General features: G+C 48.1%; 1 protein-coding gene across 5 annotated transcripts in view; it reads left to right on the top strand.

Annotated features, from left to right (window-relative positions):
- Positions 1 to 21,031, top strand: part of GOLGA4 (golgin A4) — a 246,749-nt gene that overhangs the window by 189,361 nt on the left and 36,357 nt on the right. For all 5 annotated transcript variants that reach the window (XM_075315051.1, XM_075315054.1, XM_075315052.1 and 2 more), the window contains 4 exons: positions 427 to 495; positions 1,467 to 1,542; positions 2,026 to 2,129; positions 5,158 to 5,244. In XM_075315051.1, coding sequence (XP_075171166.1) covers positions 427 to 495; positions 1,467 to 1,542; positions 2,026 to 2,129; positions 5,158 to 5,244 — 336 coding nt within the window. The remainder of the gene's footprint in view (positions 1 to 426; positions 496 to 1,466; positions 1,543 to 2,025; positions 2,130 to 5,157; positions 5,245 to 21,031) is intronic.

Genomic DNA, 21,031 nt, shown 5'->3' with positions numbered 1-21,031 from the left:
CATGTTAATATAAAGAGTTACTTTTCAGATTGTTTTACTCCAGTGTTCTGACCTAAACGCTTTGATGAATCAGGATCTTAAAGTAATCATATTGACCATATTTCAGGAAATCTTCGCCAAAGCTTTCTTAATGTTGTTTTGTTTTTTTTTTCACATCAGTTTCTTCTAACTCCACCAAAATGGGTCGGGACGTTACTCTCTCATCTAATTCATGACGAGCTGTGGCGTTCCCCACTCCAGGAATCTGACTCCAGTCTCTGATTGTGTAGTATCATTTTTGCCGTGGCTCACGGATGCGCACACTACTCTTCATATGTTCATGATTCATGAAGGGGTGTGCACATGTGTATCCTAGACAAATAAGTTTAGTAGTAGTTTATTTTAAGTTCTTTGTTCTAGAATAGACTGTTTGTGTTTCTTCTATAGGCACAATTGGCAAAGAGAACCACACAATTAAATGATTCCAAGCTAATAGAACAGGAACTTCATGAGAAGGTAAGGTGATTATAGTATTTTTAAATGATCTTTTATCAAAATTCTGTGTAGACACTTATAGCTTAAAAGCTGTACCACTCCGCTATAAGGAGAACATACATTTTGATGGTGGCCACAAATGAACCTGCTCATAGAATCTCTATGCATGGGCTTGTGAGATAAGGTTTATTGGTTGACTTGCTGTAGCCTCCATGTGGTAGCTGTAGCATTAGCTTTTTTACTGTATATCTATTGTTAGGCAAATTTTTTCAAGTGGTGTTGAATTGAAATGGAATTTAAAAAAATAAATATTCTCCAAAATGCAGTTTTGTTTTTTTGTAATTTTGTTCTGCACGAGTTCAGCAAGGTGACAGCCAGGTAGCCACCTTTTTGCTGAGCTGGCAAAAGGTTAAAAAAAAATCTCCTGACCATCTCCGCTAAATACTGTCCTGGCCACCTCTTCTAATCACCACTGTGCTCTTACACCTAAAGGGCCTCGTCATACCAGACTGGGACTACAGAAAGTGCTCTATGACTGGCAGTCTGGACCAGGACTTCCTAGGTCCAGAATGTCCTTACACATGCTTATGGACATCCCACACCTAGTCCTGACCTAGTGTGAAGATGCATGTGGTGTTGGTAAGAAGAGGTGCAAAGCACAAGGGGGACAGTGAGTAGTGGAGGTTAGCAGTGAGGTGAGTATTGTGTGGCTTTTTCCTTCTCAACATTTTTCATGTATGTCCTAGAGTGTCTTGGCATAATAAGGGATATTCAATTTGCCAGGAATACATTTGCTGCAAATCAAATTTTTCAGTTAAATGTTGCAAATTTGAATGTCGTCAGATCTCTTTATCTTTAGCGATTATCAATAAACAACTGCTTGGTATGGAAGAGACCTGTCATTATTAGAAATACTCTTGTAGAACATGGTGTATGAGTGTATGATGATGATAATTTTTTTATTCTTTTAACCATTTTTTTTTTTTGTATAGATTAACACGTTGGAAGATCAGTTAAAAAACTACTCACGTGGTGTTTTTGTCACTCCTCTTGGGACTCCTTATAAAAGTGAGTAGGAAACTGTTAACCATTGCTGTTTTGTAATGTGAATAGATTGCACTCTGAATTAAATAGTTACTTAATTTGAGCATTTACTATCTAAGAACCAATAATCACCGGAATAAGCATTCGGTAGAATGCTTGTTCCCATGTATTTACAGTGAGGCTAATCTGTAGCACATGCAGTGTAGATCGCCACTTAATCTGTCCGTACACTACAGTTGTGGATTACATATATATATATATATATATATATATATATATATATATATATATATATATATATATATATATATATATATAATATATATATAAAATAGGATCTATTTTCCTTATGATATTATTGCTGTGAAAAATCTCAGGACATTGCATTGACTAAATTTGATAACGTTATCCTCACATCTTTATAAATGGCTATTGCTCTTGGAGTTGTCAACTAGTGGTTTTTAATATAATTGAGTTTGTAATTAGATCTTTTTATTTTTACTACAGATGTTAATCATCAGTACACCGATGTGTCGGTTTTTGGTGAGCCCACAGAATTTGAGTATTTGAGAAACATATTGTTTGAGTATATGATGGGGAAGGAGACTAAGGTAATTAGCTACACACTTGTTAATTTCATAACTAAAATAACATTACAAACGTGTTTTTGCTCTTATTTTATTTCCGCTGCTCTCTTGAGTATTTTGTTTTGTTGTTTTTCTAAAAATCGCTATACGGTTCCAGAGATATAGGCTTTTTTTACCTCAAATTTGTATGGTCTTTACCAAGAGGGCATGGCTCACAGGAATATCTGGGGACATGTTTTTAGTCTACAGACCTTTTGGGAAAAGACTGTAAAAATCAGCACTAAACAAATATGCTCATGTTTGGATCCGCTTATCGTATTTAAGGGGAATGTATCGTCAGGAAAAAAAAAAATTCAATAGGTGAAAAAATGTAAAGTAATAATATTTTAATGTTTTGTTTAAATATTATTTTTTTTTAATTGAGCAAAATATAAAGAAAAATAAAGTTTTATATCTTCCACTGTTTCCACTGTTAAACACTAGGGGGAGCAGCTTCTGAAATCCTACATAAATCCAACTGTAGAAAAAACTCACATTACAGTTGCAGTAAAGTGGGCGGAGTCTGCTCTCCTGTGTGTGATGGCACGCTCCCCCCCTCCTAATCTGAGTGTTTACAACACATAACAGAGAATGACATGTAGGGACATAGTGCAGAGCCATTTTGTTGGTGACCAGAAATGTCTAAAGTGTCACCATGGACAGCAGGAGTGTCGCACAGGATAGGATTAGATACACAGCTCAGCAGACAGTATCACACAGGAGAGGATTAGATACACAACCCTGCAGACCGTATCACACAGGATAGGATTAGATAAACGGCTCAGAAGACAGTATCACCCAGGAGAGGATTAGATACAGAGCCCTGCAGACAGTATCACAATATAGGATTAGATAAACGGCTGAGAAGATAGTATCACACAGGATAGGATTAGATACACAGCCGTGCAGACAGTATCACACAGGATAGAATTAGATACACAGCCGTGCAGACAGTATCACACAGGAGAGGATTAGATACACGGCTCAGCAGACAGTATCACACAGGAGAGGATTAGATACACGGCTCAGCAGACAGTATCACACAGGAGAGGATTAGATACACAGCCGTGCAGACAGTATCACACAGGAGAAGATTAGATACACAGCAGTGCAGACAGTATCAGCGATATCAGCGGCGGTATTCACATGCAGTGGCACACATACACAGCAGCGGCGGCGGGCAGACCGGTGGCTGGGTAGAGGGGAGGGAGGGGGTGTCATTGGAGACGGTAACGGCGGGGGGAGAGGCGGTGGTAGCAGTAGCTGGGGCAGAGCGGGGGCTGGGGAGAGCGGAGGGATGGTGTGTCATCGGAGATGGTAACGAGGGGAGGGGAGGTTAGGCGGCCCGTACTCGCGTATTCTGGCGGTTGACAGGAGTATAGTGGAGCAAACAGCATAGGCTGTGAGCTCCACAATGATGGCGCTGATCTCCTCCCTCTGCTGTGATCTGCACAGCCCAGGGGGCGCGTCCAGGTCACAGCAGACGCCCATTGTAACGTTACTGATGGGGTCGGATCGTTCTCTATGCACAGGGGCTGCCATAAAGGAGTGAGTAACTGTTGTTACACACACAGCAAATCCAGCATGGCCCCCAGTGCCTCCAGTAAAATTAGAATTACATAAAAACTAAATAAGCTGCGATTTTCACAAATACTATATATTTTACAAAAATAAACGCGATACATTCCCTTTAAAAAAAGTTAACGGACTACTCAGCAGAACAGTGAAAATAAAAAGTGCATAAATTAGCTGCTTTTTACTTACTGATGGGTCCTCTTTAAGGCCATTCAAGATGGCCATACAAAGCTAGGTGTCTTGCTGACAGTGAGGTCTCAGATGTCAAACAAGGTGCTATGTTCTATACAACATAACATTTCTTTCTTGAAATTTTAAGCATTTTAAGATATAACCTGTCATTCCCATAAGGAAGCTGCACAGATCTTTATTTTGCACAAAACCTTGTTTTTTTTGTTTTTTTTTTAAAATTTGATAAAGTCTTAGGACGGGCTGCGTAAAGGCATCTGCTGGAGACATAAATCAGGTGAGGGTAGCGTCTTTGTCAGGTATTGCTCTGTTCACTGAACCAGATAGGACAAGCGGTGGAGCAGAGCGGACGAAGGCAGAATATAACCTTTCTAACTGACAGAGATTGAACATTTATCTCATCAGCTTGACTGGAGGGCGGGAAGATTGCATGAAGCTACTGGAATAAACTATACAGACTGTCCTCCCCTTGTCCTGTCAGATTCAGTAAACACAAATGCAAGTTCACAATACCTGACAGGACGCTGCCCTCACCCGATATCTGTCTACAGCAGACGTCTTTACACAGCCCATCCTAAAGGTACCGTCACACATAACGAGATCGCTAGCGAGATCCTAGCTGAGTCACGGTTTCCGTGACGCAGTAGCGATCCCGTTAGCGATCTTGTTATATGTGACACCAGCGATCAGGCCCCTGCTGTGAGATCGCTGGTCGTTGCAGAATGGTCCAGGCCATTTTCTTCAAAGGCGATGTCCTGCTGGGCAGGACACATCGCTGTGTTTGACACTGTGTGACAGGGTCACAGTGACTGCTGAGATCATTATACATGTCGCTACAGCGACCTTTATTGTTCCTGCATTGCTGGTAAGATCTGACTGTGTGACATCTCACCAGCGACCTCCCAGCGACTTACCTGCGATCCCTATCAAGTCGCATCGTTTTTGGGATCGCTGGTAAGTCGTTGTGTGTGACTGGGCCTTAAGACTTGGGAAACTGCTGGGAGCTGACATATCTCAAATCCTGATAGTGCACTAACTAAAGGTTACCTTTCTGCTACATTTTAAATAAAGGTATTTAGTAAAATTTGTAATATATAAATATACTTTATCCGATTTAGTTATTTTTATTACCTTTTTTTGGAATATCCCCTTTAATCTGCCCAGAAACAATGTGCATCTAATTCATTAGCTCACATTCACCTTTTTGTTTTTAATGCACCTTCCAATTTCTATTTTTTTCTTTATGAAGACAATGGCGAAAGTTATCACTACAGTACTCAGATTTCCAGCTGATCAAGCGCAGAAGATCTTAGAGAGAGAGGATTCCAGACCTGTGGTAAGCTTTATCTCAGTGTCTCATGGATCCTAAGATATAAAGGAGACTGCGTGCTTTATTATTATGCTGGTTATAGTACTACATGAAACTAACAATTTAATTGAGCAGCTTGGATTTCAGAATTTCGTAAGCCTTTGTTAGCCTGAGATGAAAGTCTGAAGGGGTCTATCCCGCTTTTCCCTCTGACTTAATGTGCACGCACAGTGAGTCTAAACCATGTTGCTAGTCAGGGAAGAAGGCATTTGGCTGAATAAGCCACTAATCTGTTATGTATTGCTAGATCACTTTATTCTTGGGTTGAAACTTTTTTTTTTTTTTCTGTAATTTTGTAAAAATGTTCCAATATTTACTGAATAGGTAGACAGATCTATTTCTGTTCAAACCACTTTGGGCACTTTTTTGTTTAAAACTGTTTTCTAAAAAGTAATGGAATCTTGTTACAATCTAATTAACTTCTGAGAATCACAATGCCTTGTATGCCAGTGCAGTAACATGACTCTTTGCCTCTATGGATGACCAGTCATGCTAACAAAAAAAAAATATGAAAAACTGTCAAGTATTTTGGAAACTTTAATTTCTTTGTCGCTCCATTGGGAGACCCAGACAATTGGGTGTATAGGCTATGCCTCCGGAGGCCGCACAAAGTATTACACTAAAAGTGTAAAGCCCCTCCCCTTCTGCCTATACACCCCCCGTGCTCCCACTGGCTCCTCAGTTTTTTGCTTTGTGTGAAGGAGGCAGACATGCACGCATAGCTCCACAGATTAGTCAGCAGCAGCTGCTGACTATGTCGGATGGAAGAAAAGTGGGCCCATATAGGGCCCCCAGCATGCTCCCTTCTCACCCCACTCTTGTCGGCGGTGTTGTTAAGGTTGAGGTATCCATTGCGGGTACGGAGGCTGGAGCCCACATGCTGTTTTCCTTCCCCATCCCCCTTAGGGCTCTGGGTGAAGTGGGATCCTAACGGTCTCCAGGCACTGAGACCGTGCTCCATCCACAGCTCCTGAGGACCCTGCTGGATAGGAGCCGAGTATCGTTCAGGGACATGGCCCTGCTACTTTGAGGTACTCTGTGTCCCCGTGGGGACCGCGCACAGCAACACTCCAGCATTGCTGGGTGTGCTAGTGCACCGGGGACCGCGGCGCTGACCGCGTTTGTGCCATTATACACTGCAGCGTCGCTGAGTGTGTTTGTGTATGGGGACTACCGCGCTGACCGCCGCTGCCATTGTTATTACTGAGGCGCGGCTGGGACTGTTAGTGCGCCGGGGACTCTGCGCCGGCCGCGCTTATAACTCGAGTCCCCGGCTTTTGGGCCTAGTCTCTTTTTCTTCCCGCCCCCAGCCCTGCCAGTCAGGGGAAGGGCGGGACGCTGTACAGCACGGCAGCACTGAGGGCTGGAGCATGCTTTGCATACTCCACCCTCCTCACTGTGCACAGTGGGGCACCAGTTCCCGCACTTTCTGGGTCACGCCCACGGCTCCCACCTCTCCTCAGGACGCCGGCAGCCATTCCTGTCAGCTCCTCGGACGCTGCAGAGGGGAGACAAACTCTGGGGGACCCAGGCAGGGATTCTGGTGGCCACACAACCGCTTTAAGCGGGCGGTAAGCAGCACCTGAGGTGCTGGCCCCACTTGTGCAGAAGTGTAATTATAGTTTATATGTTTACAGGCTATACTTTACACTGTATGGTGCACAGTTGATTTCTGGCTATATACTCTGTTGTGTTGCTCAAAGGAGACAACAACATGGCGCCCACAAGAAGCAGGGGTGCCAAAACACAGGCTTACTATGCTGCCTGCGCCGCATGTACAACCTCGCTACCGGCAGGTTCCACTGACCCTCATTGTGTGCACTGCTCGGCCCCTGTGGCACTTACTCAGCCGGAGCCTCTGCTAAGGGGGGCCCAGGGGGAACAACCAGCTAACACTGTCCAGGTGACAGGGACGGAGTTTGCAGTTTTTACTGACAGACTTTCTGAGACTATGGCTAAGATTCTAGAAGCTTTGCAGTCCAGACCGGTATCTCAGACCATGGGCACTGTGGAATCACTGCCCCCTGGTTCCCCTCAGTTGGAACAACAATGTTCCCCCGGGGTGTCTCATAGATCCCAGGGTGAGGTCTCTAACACGGACCGCAGTCCCAGACCGCCTAAGCGAGCTCGCTGGGAAATCCCCTCGACCTCATCACATTGTGCAGGGTCTCAGAGGGATGACTCTCTGTATGATGAAGCGGAGGTAGCTGATCAGGATTCTGATCCTGAGGCCGCTCTGAACCTTGATACTCCTGATGGTGACGCCATAGTGAATGATCTTATCGCGTCCATACATCAAATGCTGGATATTTCTCCCTCGGCTCCTCCAGCGGAGGAGTCAGCCTCTCAGCAGGAGAAATTCCGTTTCAGGTTCCCCAAGTGTACAACGAGTATGTTTCTGGATCACTCCGATTTCAGAGAGGCAGTCCAGAAACACCGAGTTTGTCCAGATAAGCGTTTTTCCAAGCGCCTTAAGGATACACGTTATCCCTTCCCCCTGACGTGGTCAAGGGCTGGACTCAGTGTCCCAAGGTGGATCCTCCAATCTCCAGACTGGCGGCTAGATCCTTAGTTGCAGTTGAAGATGGGGCTTCGCTCAAGGATGCCACTGACAGACAGATGGAGCTCTGGTTGAAATCCATCTATGAGGCTATCGGCGCGTCTTTTGCTCCAGCATTCGCAGCCGTATGGGCACTCCAAGCTATCTCAGCGGGTCAAGCGCAAATTGACGCACTCACACGTACGTCTGCGCCGCAAGTGGCGTCCATAACTTCTCAAACGTCGGCATTTGCGTCCTACGCTATTAATGCTGTCCTGGACTCTGCGAGCCGTACGGCGGTTGCAGCCGACAATTCGGTGGCAATACGCAGGGCCCTGTGGCTACGGGAATGGAAGGCAGATTCGGCTTCCAAAAAAGTCCTTAACCGGTTTGCCATTTTCTGGCGACCGTTTGTTTGGTGAGAGACTGGATGAGATCATCAAACAATCCAAGGGAAAGGAAACATCCTTACCCCAGGCCAAACCAAAATTACCCCAACAGAGGAGGGGACAGTCGAGGTTTCGGTCCTTTCGGGGTGCGGGCAGGTCCCAATTCTCCTCGTACAAAAGGCCTCAGAAGGATCAGAGGAACTCCGATCCATGGCGGTCTAAGTCACGCCCTAAAAAGACCGCTGGAGGTGCCGCTACCAAGGCGGCTTCCTCATGACTTACGGCCTCCTCACACCGCATCCTCGGTCGGTGGCAGGCTTTCCCGCTTTTCCGACATTTGGCTGCCACAGGTAAAAGACCGTTGGGTGAGAGACATCCTGTCTCACGGTTACAGGATAGAGTTCAGCTCTCGTCCTCCGACTCGATTTTTCAGAACATCTCCGCCTCCCGAGCGAGCCGATGCTCTTCGGCAGGCGCTGGGCACTCTGAAGGCAGAAGGAGTGGTGGTCCCCGTTCCTCTTCAGCAACAGGGTCACGGTTTTTACTCCAACCTGTTTGTGGTTCCAAAGAAGGACGGATCTTTCCGTCCTGTCCTGGACCTAAAACTGCTCAACAAACACGTAAAGACCAGGCGGTTCCGGATGGAATCCCTCCGCTCCGTCATCGCCTCAATGTCCCAAGGAGATTTCCTTGCATCGATCGATATAAAAGATGCTTATCTCCACGTACCGATTGCTCCAGAGCATCAGCGCTTCCTGCGCTTCGCCATAGGAGACGAACACCTTCAGTTCGTGGCACTGCCGTTCGGCCTGGCGACAGCCCCACGGGTTTTCACCAAGGTCATGGCTGCAGTAGTGGCGGTCCTCCACTCTCAGGCTCACTCGGTGATCCCTTACTTAGACGATCTGCTGGTCAAGGCTCCCTCTCAAGAGGCATGCCAGCACAGCCTCACCGCTACTCTGGAGACTCTCCAGAGTTTCGGGTGGATCATCAATTTTCCAAAGTCAAATCTGACACCGGCCCAATCGCTGACATATCTTGGCATGGAATTTCATACCCTCTCAGCGATAGTGAAGCTTCCGCTGAACAAGCAGCGTTCACTATAGACGGGGGTGCAATCTCTCCTTCAGGGTCAGTCACACCCCTTGAGGCGCCTCATGCACTTCCTGGGGAAGATGGTGGCAGCAATGGAGGCAGTCCCTTTCGCGCAGTTTCACCTTCGTCCTCTTCAATGGGACATCCTACGCAAATGGGACAGGAAGCCGACGTCCCTCGACAGGAACGTCTCCCTCTCTCAGGCAACCAAAGCTTCCCTTCGGTGGTGGCTTCTTCCCACTTCATTATCGAAGGGGAAATCCTTCCTACCCCCATCCTGGGCGGTGGTCACGACGGACGCGAGTCTGTCAGGGTGGGGAGCGGTCTTTCTCCACCACAGGGCTCAGGCGTGGACTCAGCAAGAGTCCTCACTTCAGATCAATGTTCTGGAGATCAGGGCAGTGTATCTTGCCCTAAAAGCGTTCCAGCAGTGGCTGGAAGGCAAGCAGATCCGAATTCAGTCGGACAACTCCACAGCGGTGGCTTACATCAACCACCAAGGCGGAACACGCAGTCGGCAAGCCTTCCAGGAAGTCCGGCGGATTTTGATGTGGGTGGAAGCCACGGCCTCCACCATCTCCGCAGTTCACATCCCGGGCGTGGAAAACTGGGAAGCAGACTTTCTCAGTCGCCAGGGCATGGACGCAGGGGAATGGTCCCTGCACCCGGACGTGTTTCAGGAGATCTGTTGCCGCTGGGGGATGCCGGACGGCGACCTAATGGCGTCCCGGCACAACAACAAGGTCACGGCATTCATGGCACGATCTCACGATCACAGAGCTCTGGCGGCAGACGCCTTAGTTCAGGATTGGTCGCAGTTTCAACTCCCTTATGTGTTTCCTCCTCTGGCACTGTTGCCCAGAGTGTTACGCAAGATCAGGGCCGACTGCCGCCGCGCCATCCTCATCGCTCCAGACTGGCCGAGGAGGTCGTGGTACCCGGATCTGTGGCATCTCACGGTCGGCCAACCGTGGGCACTACCAGACCGACCAGACTTGCTGTCTCAAGGGCCGTTTTTCCATCTGAATTCTGCGGCCCTCAACCTGACTGTGTGGCCATTGAGTCCTGGATCTTAGCGTCTTCAGGATTATCTCAAGAGGTCATTGCCACTATGAGACAGGCTAGGAAACCAACGTCCGCCAAGATCTACCACAGGATGTGGAAAATATTCCTGTCGTGGTGCTCTGCTCAGGGTTTTTCCTCCCTGGCCATTTGCCTTGCCCACTTTTTTGTCTTTTCTTCAATCCGGATTGGAAAAGGGTTTGTCGCTCGGCTCCCTTAAGGGACAAGTCTCTGCGCTCTCTGTGTTTTTTCAGAAGCGCCTGGCCAGACTTCCACAGGTACGCACGTTCCTGCAGGGGGTTTTTCACATCGTCCCTCCTTACAAACGTCCGTTAGAACCCTGGGATCTGAACAGGGTGCTGATGGTTCTTCAGAAACCACCGTTCGAGCCAATGAGGGATATTTCTCTCGCACGCCTTTCGCAGAAAGTGGTTTTCCTAGTTGCAGTCACTTCACTTCGGAGAGTGTCTGAGCTAGCAGCGTTATCATGCAAAGCCCCTTTCTTTGTCGCTCTATTGGGAGACCCAGACAATTGGGTGTATAGGCTATGCCTCCGGAGGCCGCACAAAGTATTACACTTAAAAGTGTTAAGCCCCTCCCCTTCTGCCTATACACCCCCCGTGCTCCCACGGGCTCCTCAGTTTTTTGCTTTGTGCGAAGGAGGTCAGACACGCACGCACAGCTCCACAGATTGGTCAGCAGCAGCTGCTGACCATGTCGGATGGAGGAAAAGTGGGCCCATATAGGGCTCCCAGCATGCTCCCTTCTCACCCCACTCTTGTCGGCGGTGTTGTTAAGGTTGAGGTATCCATTGCGGGTACGGAGGCTGGAGCCCACATGCTGCTTTCCTTCCCCATCCCCCTCAGGGCTCTGGGTGAAGTGGGATCTTACCGGTCTCCAGGCACTGAGACCGTGCTCCATCCACAGCTCCTAAGACTCTGCTGGATAGGAGCCGGGTATCGTTCAGGGACATAGCCCTGCTACTTGAAGGTACTCTGTGTCCCTGTGGGGACCGCGCACAGCAACACTCCAGCATTGCTGGGTGTGCTAGTGCACCGGGGACCGCGGCGCTGACCGGGTTAATGTGCCATTACACACTCAGCGTCGCTGAGTGTGTTTATGTAGGGGGACTGCCGTACTACCGCCGCCGCCATGTTTTTAACACTGAGGCGCGGCTGGGACTTGTAGTGCGCCGGGGACTTCCGCGCGGCCGCGCTTTTATGGCAGCCGCGCTCATTACTTGAGTCCCCGGCTTGTACGGCCTAGTGTTTCCTCCTCCCGCCCACAGCCCTGACAGGCAGGGGAAGGGCGGGACGCTTTACAGACGAGCTGCAGTGAGGGCTGGAGCATGCTTTGCATACTCCACTCCCCTCACTGCACTGTGAGGCACCAGTTCCCGCACTTTCTAAGGGTCACGCCCACGGCTTCCTCCTCTCTCAGGATGCCGGCAGCCGTGCCATTACACACTCAGCATCGCTGAGTGTGTTTATGTAGGGAGACTACCGCGCTGACCGCCGCCGCCATGTTTTGACACTGAGGCGCGGCTGACACTTGTAGTGCGCCGGGGACTTCCGCGCGGCCGCGCTTTTACGGCGGCCGCGTTTATTACTCGAGTCCCCGGCTTTTGCGGCCTAGTCTTTCTTCCTCCCGCCCACAGCCCTGACAAGCAGGGGAAGGGCGGGACGCTGCACAGGATGAGCAGCACTGAGGGCTGGAGCATGCTTTGCATACTCCACCCCCCTCACTGTCCTCTCCTCAGAAGCCGGCAGCCATTCCTGTCAGCTCCTTGAATGCTGCAGAGGGGGACAAATTCTGACAGACCCAGGCAGGGACCCTGGTGGCCTCACAACCGCTTTATGCGGGGGGTATGCAGCATCTGTGGGGCTAGCCACATTTGTGCAGGAGTGTAATTTTAAATCATATGTTTATAAGATATGCTTTACACTGTATGGTGCACAGTTGATTCTGTATATATATTGTGTTGCTCAGGGAAGTCAACAGCATGGCGCCCATAAAAGGCAGGAGCGCCAAACCACAGGCTTACTATGCTGCCTGCGCCGCATGTACGACCCCTCTGCCGGCAGGATCCACTGAGCAATCCAGACCGGTATCTCAGCACAGGGGCACTGTTGAATCATTGCTCCCTGGCCCACCTCAGTTGGACCAGAGGTCTCCCCGGGGTGTCTCATAGATCCCAGAGTGAGGTCTCTGATACAGACCCCAGCCCCTGACCGTCTAAGCGAGCTCGCTGGGAAATTCCCTCGACATCTTCATATTGGTCAGGGTCTCAGCGGGGGGAATCCCTGGATGATGAAGCGGAGACAGCTGATCAGGATTCTGATCCTGAGGCCGCTCTCAATCTTGATACGCCTGACGGGGACGCCATAGTGAACGATCTTATAGCGTCTATCAATCAAAGATGCCACTCACAGGCAGATGGAGCTCTGGTTGAAATCCATCTATGAAGCTATCAGCGCTTCTTTTACACCAGCATTTGCAGCCGTATGGGTGCTACAAGCTATCTCAGCAGGTCAAGCGCAAATTGACGCAGCCACACAGACGTCGGCATTTGCGTCTTAAGCTATTAATGCTGTCCTGGACTCTGCGAGCCGTATGGCGGTTGCTTCCGCCAATTCGGTGGTACTCTGCAGGGCCTTGTGGCTACGGAACTGGAAGGCAGATTCTGCTTCCAAAAAAGCGTTTAACCAGTTTGCCAATTTCTGGCGACCGACTGTTTGGCGAACGTTTGGATGAAATCATCAAACAATACAAGGGAAAGGATACATCTTTACCCCAGCCCAAACCGAACATACCCCAACAGAGGATGGGGCAGTCGAGGTTTCGGTTCTTTCGGGGCGCGGGCAGGTCCCAATTCTCCTCGTCCAAAAGGCCTCTGAATAGATCAAGGGCTCTCCGATTCATGGCGGTCTAAGTCAAAAAGACCACCGGAGGTGCCGCTACCAAAGCGGCTTCTTGATGGCTTTCGGTCTCCTCAATCCGCATCCTCGGTTGGTGGCAGGCTTTCCCGCCTTTGCGACTCCTGGCTGCCAAGGGTAAAAGACCGTTGGGCGAGAGACATTCTGTCTCACGGTTACAAGTTAGAGTTCGCCTCTCGTCCCCCGACTCGATTCTTCAGGTTATCCCCGCCTCCCGAGCGAGCCGAGGCTCTTCTGCAGGCGCTGGGCACCCTGAGGGCAGAAGGAGTGGTGGTCCCTGTTCCTCTTCAGCAACAGGGTCACGGGTTTTTCTCCAACCTGTTTATGGTTACAAAGAAGGACGGGTCTTTCCGTCCTGTCCTGGACCCGTAACTGCTCAACAAACACGTATAGACCAGACGGTTCCGGATGGAAACCCTCCGCTCCGTCATCGACTCAATGTCCCCAGAAGATTTCCTTGCATCGATCGATATCAAAGATGCTTTTCTCCACGTACCGGTGGCTCCAGAGCACCAACGCTTCTTGCGCTTCACCATAGGAGACGAACACCTGCAGTTCGTGGCACTGCAGTTCGGCCTGGCTACAGCCCCACGGGTTTTCACCAAGGTCAGGGCTACAGTAGTTGCGGTCCTCCACTCTCAGGGTCACTCGGTGATCCCTTACTTGGACGATCTGCTGATCAAGGCACCCTCTCAAGAGGCATGCCAACACAGCCCCGACGCTTCTCTGGGGGCTCTCCAGAGTTTCGGGTGGATCATCAATTTTCCAAAGTCAAATCTGACACCAGCCCAATCGCTGACATATCTTGGCATGGAGTTTCATACCCTATCGGCGATAGTGAAGCTTCCGCTGATCAACAAGCGTTCACTACAGAAAGGGGTGCAATCTCTCCTTCAAGGTCAAGCACACCCCTTGAAGGGCCTCATGCACTTCCTGGGGAAGATGGTGGCAGCAATGGAGGCAGTTCCTTTCGCGCAGTTTCACCTGCGTCCTCTTCATTGGGACATCCTACGCAAATAGGACAGGAAACCGACGTCCCTCGACAGGAACGTCTCCCTCTCTCAGGCAACCAAAGCTTCCCTTAGGGGGTGGCTTTCTTCCCACTTCATTATCGCATGGGAAATCCTTCCTACCCCCATCCTGGGAGGTGGTCACGACGGACGCGAGTCTGTCAGGGTGGGGAGCAGTCTTTCTCCACCACAGGGCTCAGGGTATGTGGACTCAGCAAGAGTCCTCGCTTCAGATCAATGTTCTGAAGATCAGGGCAGTGTATCTTGCCCTAAAAAGTGTTCCAGCAGTGGCTGGAAGGCAAGCAGATCCGAATTCAGTCGGACAACTCCACAGTGGTGGCTTACATCAACCACCAAGGCGGAACACGCAGTCGGCAAGCCTTCCAGGAAGTCCGGCGGATTTTGATGTGGGTGGAAGCCACGGCCTCCACCATCTCCGCAGTTCACATCCCGGGCGTCGAAAACTGGGAAGCAGACTTTCTCAGTCGCCAGGGCATGGACGCAGGGGAATGGTCTCTTCACCCGGGCGTGTTTCAGGAGATCTGTTGCCGCTGAGGGAGGCCGGACGTCGACCTAATGGCGTCCCGGCACAACAACAAGGTCATGGCATTCATGGCACGCTCTCACGATCACAGAGCTATGGCGGCAGACGCCTTAGTTCGGAATTGGTCGCAGTTTCAACTCCCTTATGTGTTTCCTCCGCTGGCACTGTTGCCCAGAGTGTTACGCACGATCAGGGCCGACTGCCGCCGCGCCATCCTCGTCACTCCAGACTGGCCGAGGAGGTCGTGGTACCCGGATCTGTGGCATCTCACGGTAGGCCAAACGTGGGCACTACCAGTCCGACCAGACTTGCTGTCTCAAGGGCCGCTTTTCCATTTGAATTCTGTGGCCCTCAACCTGACACTGTGGCCATTGAGTCCTAGATCTAGCGTCTTCAGGATTATCTCAAGAGGTCATTGCCACTATGAGACAGGTTAGGAAACCAACGTCCGCCAAGATCTACCACAGGACGTGGAAAAATTTCCTGTCGTGGTGCTCTGCTCGGGGTTTTTCTCCCTGGTCTTTTGCCTTGCCCATTTTTCTGTCCTTCCTTCAATCTGGACTGGAAAACGGTTTGTCGCTCGGCTCCCTTAAGGGACAAGTCTCAGCGCTCTCTGTGTTTTTTCCAGTAGCGCCTAGCCAGACTTCCACAGGTATGCACGTTCCTGCAGGGGGTTGTCACATCGTTCATCCTTCCAAGCGGCCGTTAGAACCCTGGGATCTGAACGGGGTGCTGATGGTTCTTCAGAAACCACCATTCGATCCAATAAGGGATATTTCTTTCTCACGCCTTTCGCAGAAAGTGATTTTCCTAGTAGCAGTCACTCCACTTCGGAGAGTGTCTGAGCTAGCAATGTTGTCGTGCAAAGCCCCTCTCCTGGTGTTCACCAGGACAAGGTGGTTCTGCGTCCGGTTCTGGAATTTCTCCCAAGGGTGGTACCCCCCTTTCATCTCAATCAGGATATCGCCTTACCCTCTTTTGTCATCATCCAGTTCACCAATGTGAAAAGGATTTGCACTGGTTAGATCTGGTGAGAGCACTCAGGCTCTACATTTCTCGTACGGCGCCCCTGCGCCGCTCGGATGCACTCTTTTTCCTTGTCGCTGGCCAGCGTAAAGGGTCACAGGCTTCCAAATCAACCCTGGCCCGGTGGATCAAGGAACCAATTCTCGAAGCTTACCGGGCTGCCGGTTCCCTCAGGGCTCTAGGCCCATTCTACCAGAGCCGGGGGCGCGTCCTGGGCTTTGAGGCACCAGGCTACGGGTCAGCAGGTGTGTCAGGCGGCTACCTGGTCGAGCCTGCACACTTTCACGAAACACTATCAGGTGCATACCTATGCTTCGGCGGATGCCAGCCTAGGTAGACGAGTCCTTCAGGCGGCGGTTGCCCACCTGTAGGAAGAGGCCGTTTTACGGCTCTATTACGAGGTATTATTTTACCCACCCAGGGATTGCTTTTGGACATCCCAATTGTCTGGGTCTCCCAATAGAGCGACAAAGAAGAAGGGAATTTTGTTTACTTACCGTAAATTCCTTTTCTTCTAGCTCTAATTGGGAGACCCAGCATCCGCCCCTGTTTTTTTGTGTACACATGTTGTTCATGTTGTTTGGTTTCAGTTCTCCGATATTCCTTCGGATTGAATCTACTTTACACCAGTTTATAATCTTTTCCTCCTTCTTGCTTTTGCACCAAAACTGAGGAGCCCGTGGGAGCACGGGGGGTGTATAGGCAGAAGGGGAGGGGCTTAACACTTTTAAGTGTAATACTTTGTGCGGCCTCCGGAGGCATAGCCTATACACCCAATTGTCTGGGTCTCCCAATTAGAGCTAGAAGAAAAGGAATTTACGGTAAGTAAACAAAATTCCCTTCTTCCTGGTGTTTCACCAGGACAAGGTGGTCCTGCGTCCGGCTCCGGAATTTCTCCCTAAGGTGGTATCCCCCTTTCATCTCAATCAGGATATCTCCTTACCCTCTTTTTGTCCTCATCCAGTTCACCAATGTGAAAAGGATTTGCACTTGTTAGATCTGGTGAGAGCACTCAGATTCTACATTTCTCGTACGGCGCCCCTGCGCCGCTCGGATGCACTCTTTGTCCTTGTCGCTGGCCAGTGTAAAGGGACACAAGCTTCCAAATCAACCCTGGCTCGGTGGATCAAGGAACCAATTCTCGAAGCTTATCGTTCCTCGGGGCTTCCGGTTCCCTCAGGGCTGAAGGCCCATTCTACCAGGGCCGTGGGAGCGTCCTGGGCCTTGCGGCACCAGGCTACGGCTCAGCAGGTGTGTCAGGCAGCTACCTGGTCGAGCCTGCACACTTTCACGAAACACTATCAGGTGCATACCTATGCTTCGGCGGATGCCAGCCTAGGTAGGCGAGTCCTTCAGGCGGCAGTTGCCCACCTGTAGGACGGAGCCGTTACGGCTCTATTATGAGGTATTATTTACCCACCCAGGGACTGCTTTTGGACGTCCCAATTGTCTGGGTCTCCCAATGGAGCGACAAAGCAGAAGGGAATTTTGTTTACTTACCGTAAATTCCTTTTCTTCTAGCTCCAATTGGGAGACCCAGCACCCGCCCCTGTTTTTTTGTGTACACATGTTGTTCATGTTGAATGGTTTCAGTTCTCCGATATTCCTTCGGATTGAATTTACTTTAAACCAGTTTATAATTTTTTTCCTCCTTCTTGCTTTTGCACCAAAACTGAGGAGCCCGTGGGAGCACGGGGGGGGTGTATAGGCAGAAGGGGAGGGGCTTTACACTTTTAGTGTAATACTTTGTGCGGCCTCCGGAGGCATAGCCTATACACCCAATTGTCTGGGTCTCCCAATTGGAGCTAGAAGAAAAGGAATTTACGGTAAGTAAACAAAATTCCCTTCTTTACAGTTTGTGCCCAAGGAAAACTTTTTTCTTATGTATAAAACCCCCATTTGATATTGATTGCAGCCTCACGATCAGTTGATCACCACACGTCAGAGTTCAGAAATCCATTGCAAATGGCTATAATCCCCAATTAAAACACCACTGCAATGTTTTGGTGTTTGTTTTTTTTTTATTAGTGGAGTGGTGCTTTTAATCTAAGGTACTTTCCCCGATCTCATACTGACCTTTTGCCAACACTGCTGCTGTTCCACGGTGCCATCTTGTAACCAAAAATTCTGACTTGCCAGAAGTCAGAGGTTATGTCACAAGTGCTCGCTACAAGTCTATGAGAACCAGAATGAGGCTCTCATAGAGTGGTATTGATTTGTGACCTCTGGTGTGCTCCATAAAACATTGGAGCTACCTGCAAGTCACAAAGTGCTGGAGACCAGCTGGTATATATACAAAAGTTTGGACACACCTTCTCATTCAAACAGTTTTCTTTATTTTCAGGACTCTGAAATTGTAGATTCACATTGAAGGCATCAAAACTATGAATTAAAACACGTGGAATGACATGCTTAAAGGTGTGAAACAACTGAAAATATGTCTTATGTTCTAGGTTCTTCAAAGTAGTCACCTTTTGCTTTCATTACTACTTTGCACACTCTTGGCATTCTCTTGATGAGCTTCAAGAGGTAGTCACCGGAAATGGTTTTCCAACAGTCTTGAAGGAGTTCCCAGAGATGCTTAGCACTTGTTGGCCCTTTTGCCTTCACTCTGCGGTCCAGCTCACCCCAAACCATCTCGACTGGGGTCATGTCTAGTGATTGTGGAGACCAGGTCATCTGGCGTAGCACCCCATCACTCTCCTCCTTAGTCAAATAGCCCTTACACAGCCTGGAGGTGTGTTTGGGGTCATTGTCCTGTTGAGAAATAAATGATGGTCCAACTAAACGCAAACCGGATGGAATAGCACACCACTGCAAGATGCTGTGGTAGCCATGCTGGTTCAGTATGCCTTCAATTTTGAATAATTCCCAACAGTGTCACCAGCAAAGCACCCCCACACCATCACACCTCCTCCTCCATGCTTCACGGTGGGAACCAGGCATGTAGAGTCCATCCGTTTACCTTTTTCTTCAAAGATACGGTGGTTGGATCCAAAGATCTCAAATTTGGACTCATCAGACCAAAGCACAGATTTCCACTGGTCTAATGTCCATTCCTTGTGTTCTTTAGCCCAAACAAGTCTCTTCTGCTTGTTGCCTGTCCTTAGCAGTGGTTTCCAAGCAGCTATTTTACCATGAAGGCCTGCTGCACAAAGTCTCCTCTTAATAGTTGTGCCAGAGATGAGCAGGTGTGTCCAAACGTTTGGTCTGTACTGTGTGTATATGTATATATATACATATATATATTTATTTAATATAAATTATATAGTTGCTTAATATGTAACAGTGAAGACTTATATAACTGAATTTTTTAACGCTGGCCTCTCTAAAAATTGAAGTGCTAATAGATCACATTGTTTTCAAAGCTATTGTGTTTAGAACTATAAAAAACTAAATTATGTTTGCATCCAACATAAATGATTGTTGGATTTCTGGCCTGATGAAGACATATATCTATAAAATATTTTTGCTATGGGCTGATAAGAGCACTACCATAAATCTGGCTTCAAAAGGAACACTTCCTTCTACCCCTCCTCACTATTTTGGGTTTTCCTTTATGACATCTAGCAGCAACGGAAGCCTCCCCACCATTCCTTGTATGCAACTAAGAAATAAAAAAATTACTTAGGAGCTATGCCCTGGCTAAACCTCACCCACTGAGGCAGTTCACAACCGAAAAAGAGACGGATCAGTGGAAGATTTAGTAGGTTCGGGGATATGGAGCAGATTCTCCATAGCAAACAATAATGCCAACTATATTTTTATCTACATTCATCTTTTTTTTTTTTTTTAGGTTATTGTTCCTATTAAGGTGTAGTGAATTAAATTCTCCTACCTCACAAGTAAAAAATAAACTTTCCATGGATTCATTGTAGCCTGCAATCCATGTAACTGCTGTGCTGGATCCAACTGCAAAGATATTATGAGCCATTGGTTTCTAGTTTTCTGGAATTTTATATCCATGTTTTCTAAGCCAATGGTTAAAGAAATAGCATTGACACCCTCATGTTCAAAGGGCTTTTAAAAAGTTTTGTATGTTATAGTAGAGAACAATTAGAATAAAAAACACCATAGGGAGGGATTTCATGTCTCACCTTTAACATTACTAACCTAATATTCTGCTTTTTAAATAATATTGTCTTTTATGGTGAAAAGTAATAATACAATAGAACTAAGTGAGATCTGCTTCATAGTGATTATCACCATCTCATCTCATCGGTTTAAACATTTACATTTCATTTCCATATATCATTTCTAGAACATGTTCTGTTGATTCCACTAGAGGAACTTTGAAGGATCTTTACGTTGATCACCATGAGACTGTTGATAAAAGTTAGCATGAGTAGATGGTAGACTAATTTCTACCATCAATATCACAGTACGAGGGGGTACCCAAAAGAAACAGGGATAGTCTTCTGGAGGATAGGGAGCTTGTAGTGCAGCTGATACCACTTAGTGAATGTTTCTGGAACCCTTGTGAGTTGCTATACCAGCTGACAATGTTTGGGTAGTTTGCAATTGGTTTCAATGATTCAAACTTTCACCAATTTTATTGTTTATTTGTTATGATTACAATTGACCGATTGAGCTAATTAAAATGTGAGGAAGATTCATCAAGCCATTTTGGAAGATTGCCTTTGGACTACTGATTAACCCAAGGACTTGACTGGGATTTTTTGGAGTCCCTGTCAGCAAATTTTAAAGGCTGAGTTGGGCATAAAATGAGTTGTAGCCAAATTTGTGCCTTCCCTGCTCACCCCCAACTAGATAGTCACCTGGCTGACAATAAAGAGTACTTTGTAGGAAGCAGAAGTTACAAAACAAATTAATTCTGATTTCTTTTGAGTACCCCTCCCCCTCATAAGTTTACGGTGATTTTTACGAAAAAGGAAACCAAAATTTCACAGCCACATATTGTTTGAATCAGTCATTGCAAAATAGGTGAAAGCTTGAAGAACTCATTGAAGAAAATAAAAATTCCTAAAACCAAATACCTTCCCCAACAAGATCAGCTGGCATAGATTCACCTAGTGGCAGTGCCACAACCAAAATATAGTTTGTTTCTTTTGGCTATTATCTTATGTGTCTCATCTAAAGCCTTTTTAGAGGTCCATTCACAGTAAAACTACTATAGGCCCCTCACGTGAGTC

The sequence above is a fragment of the Anomaloglossus baeobatrachus genome, chromosome 6 (genome assembly GCF_048569485.1).
Source record: "Anomaloglossus baeobatrachus isolate aAnoBae1 chromosome 6, aAnoBae1.hap1, whole genome shotgun sequence".
Classification (NCBI taxonomy): Eukaryota; Metazoa; Chordata; class Amphibia; order Anura; family Aromobatidae; genus Anomaloglossus; species Anomaloglossus baeobatrachus.
This window is presented reverse-complemented; position numbering and strand designations above follow the sequence as displayed.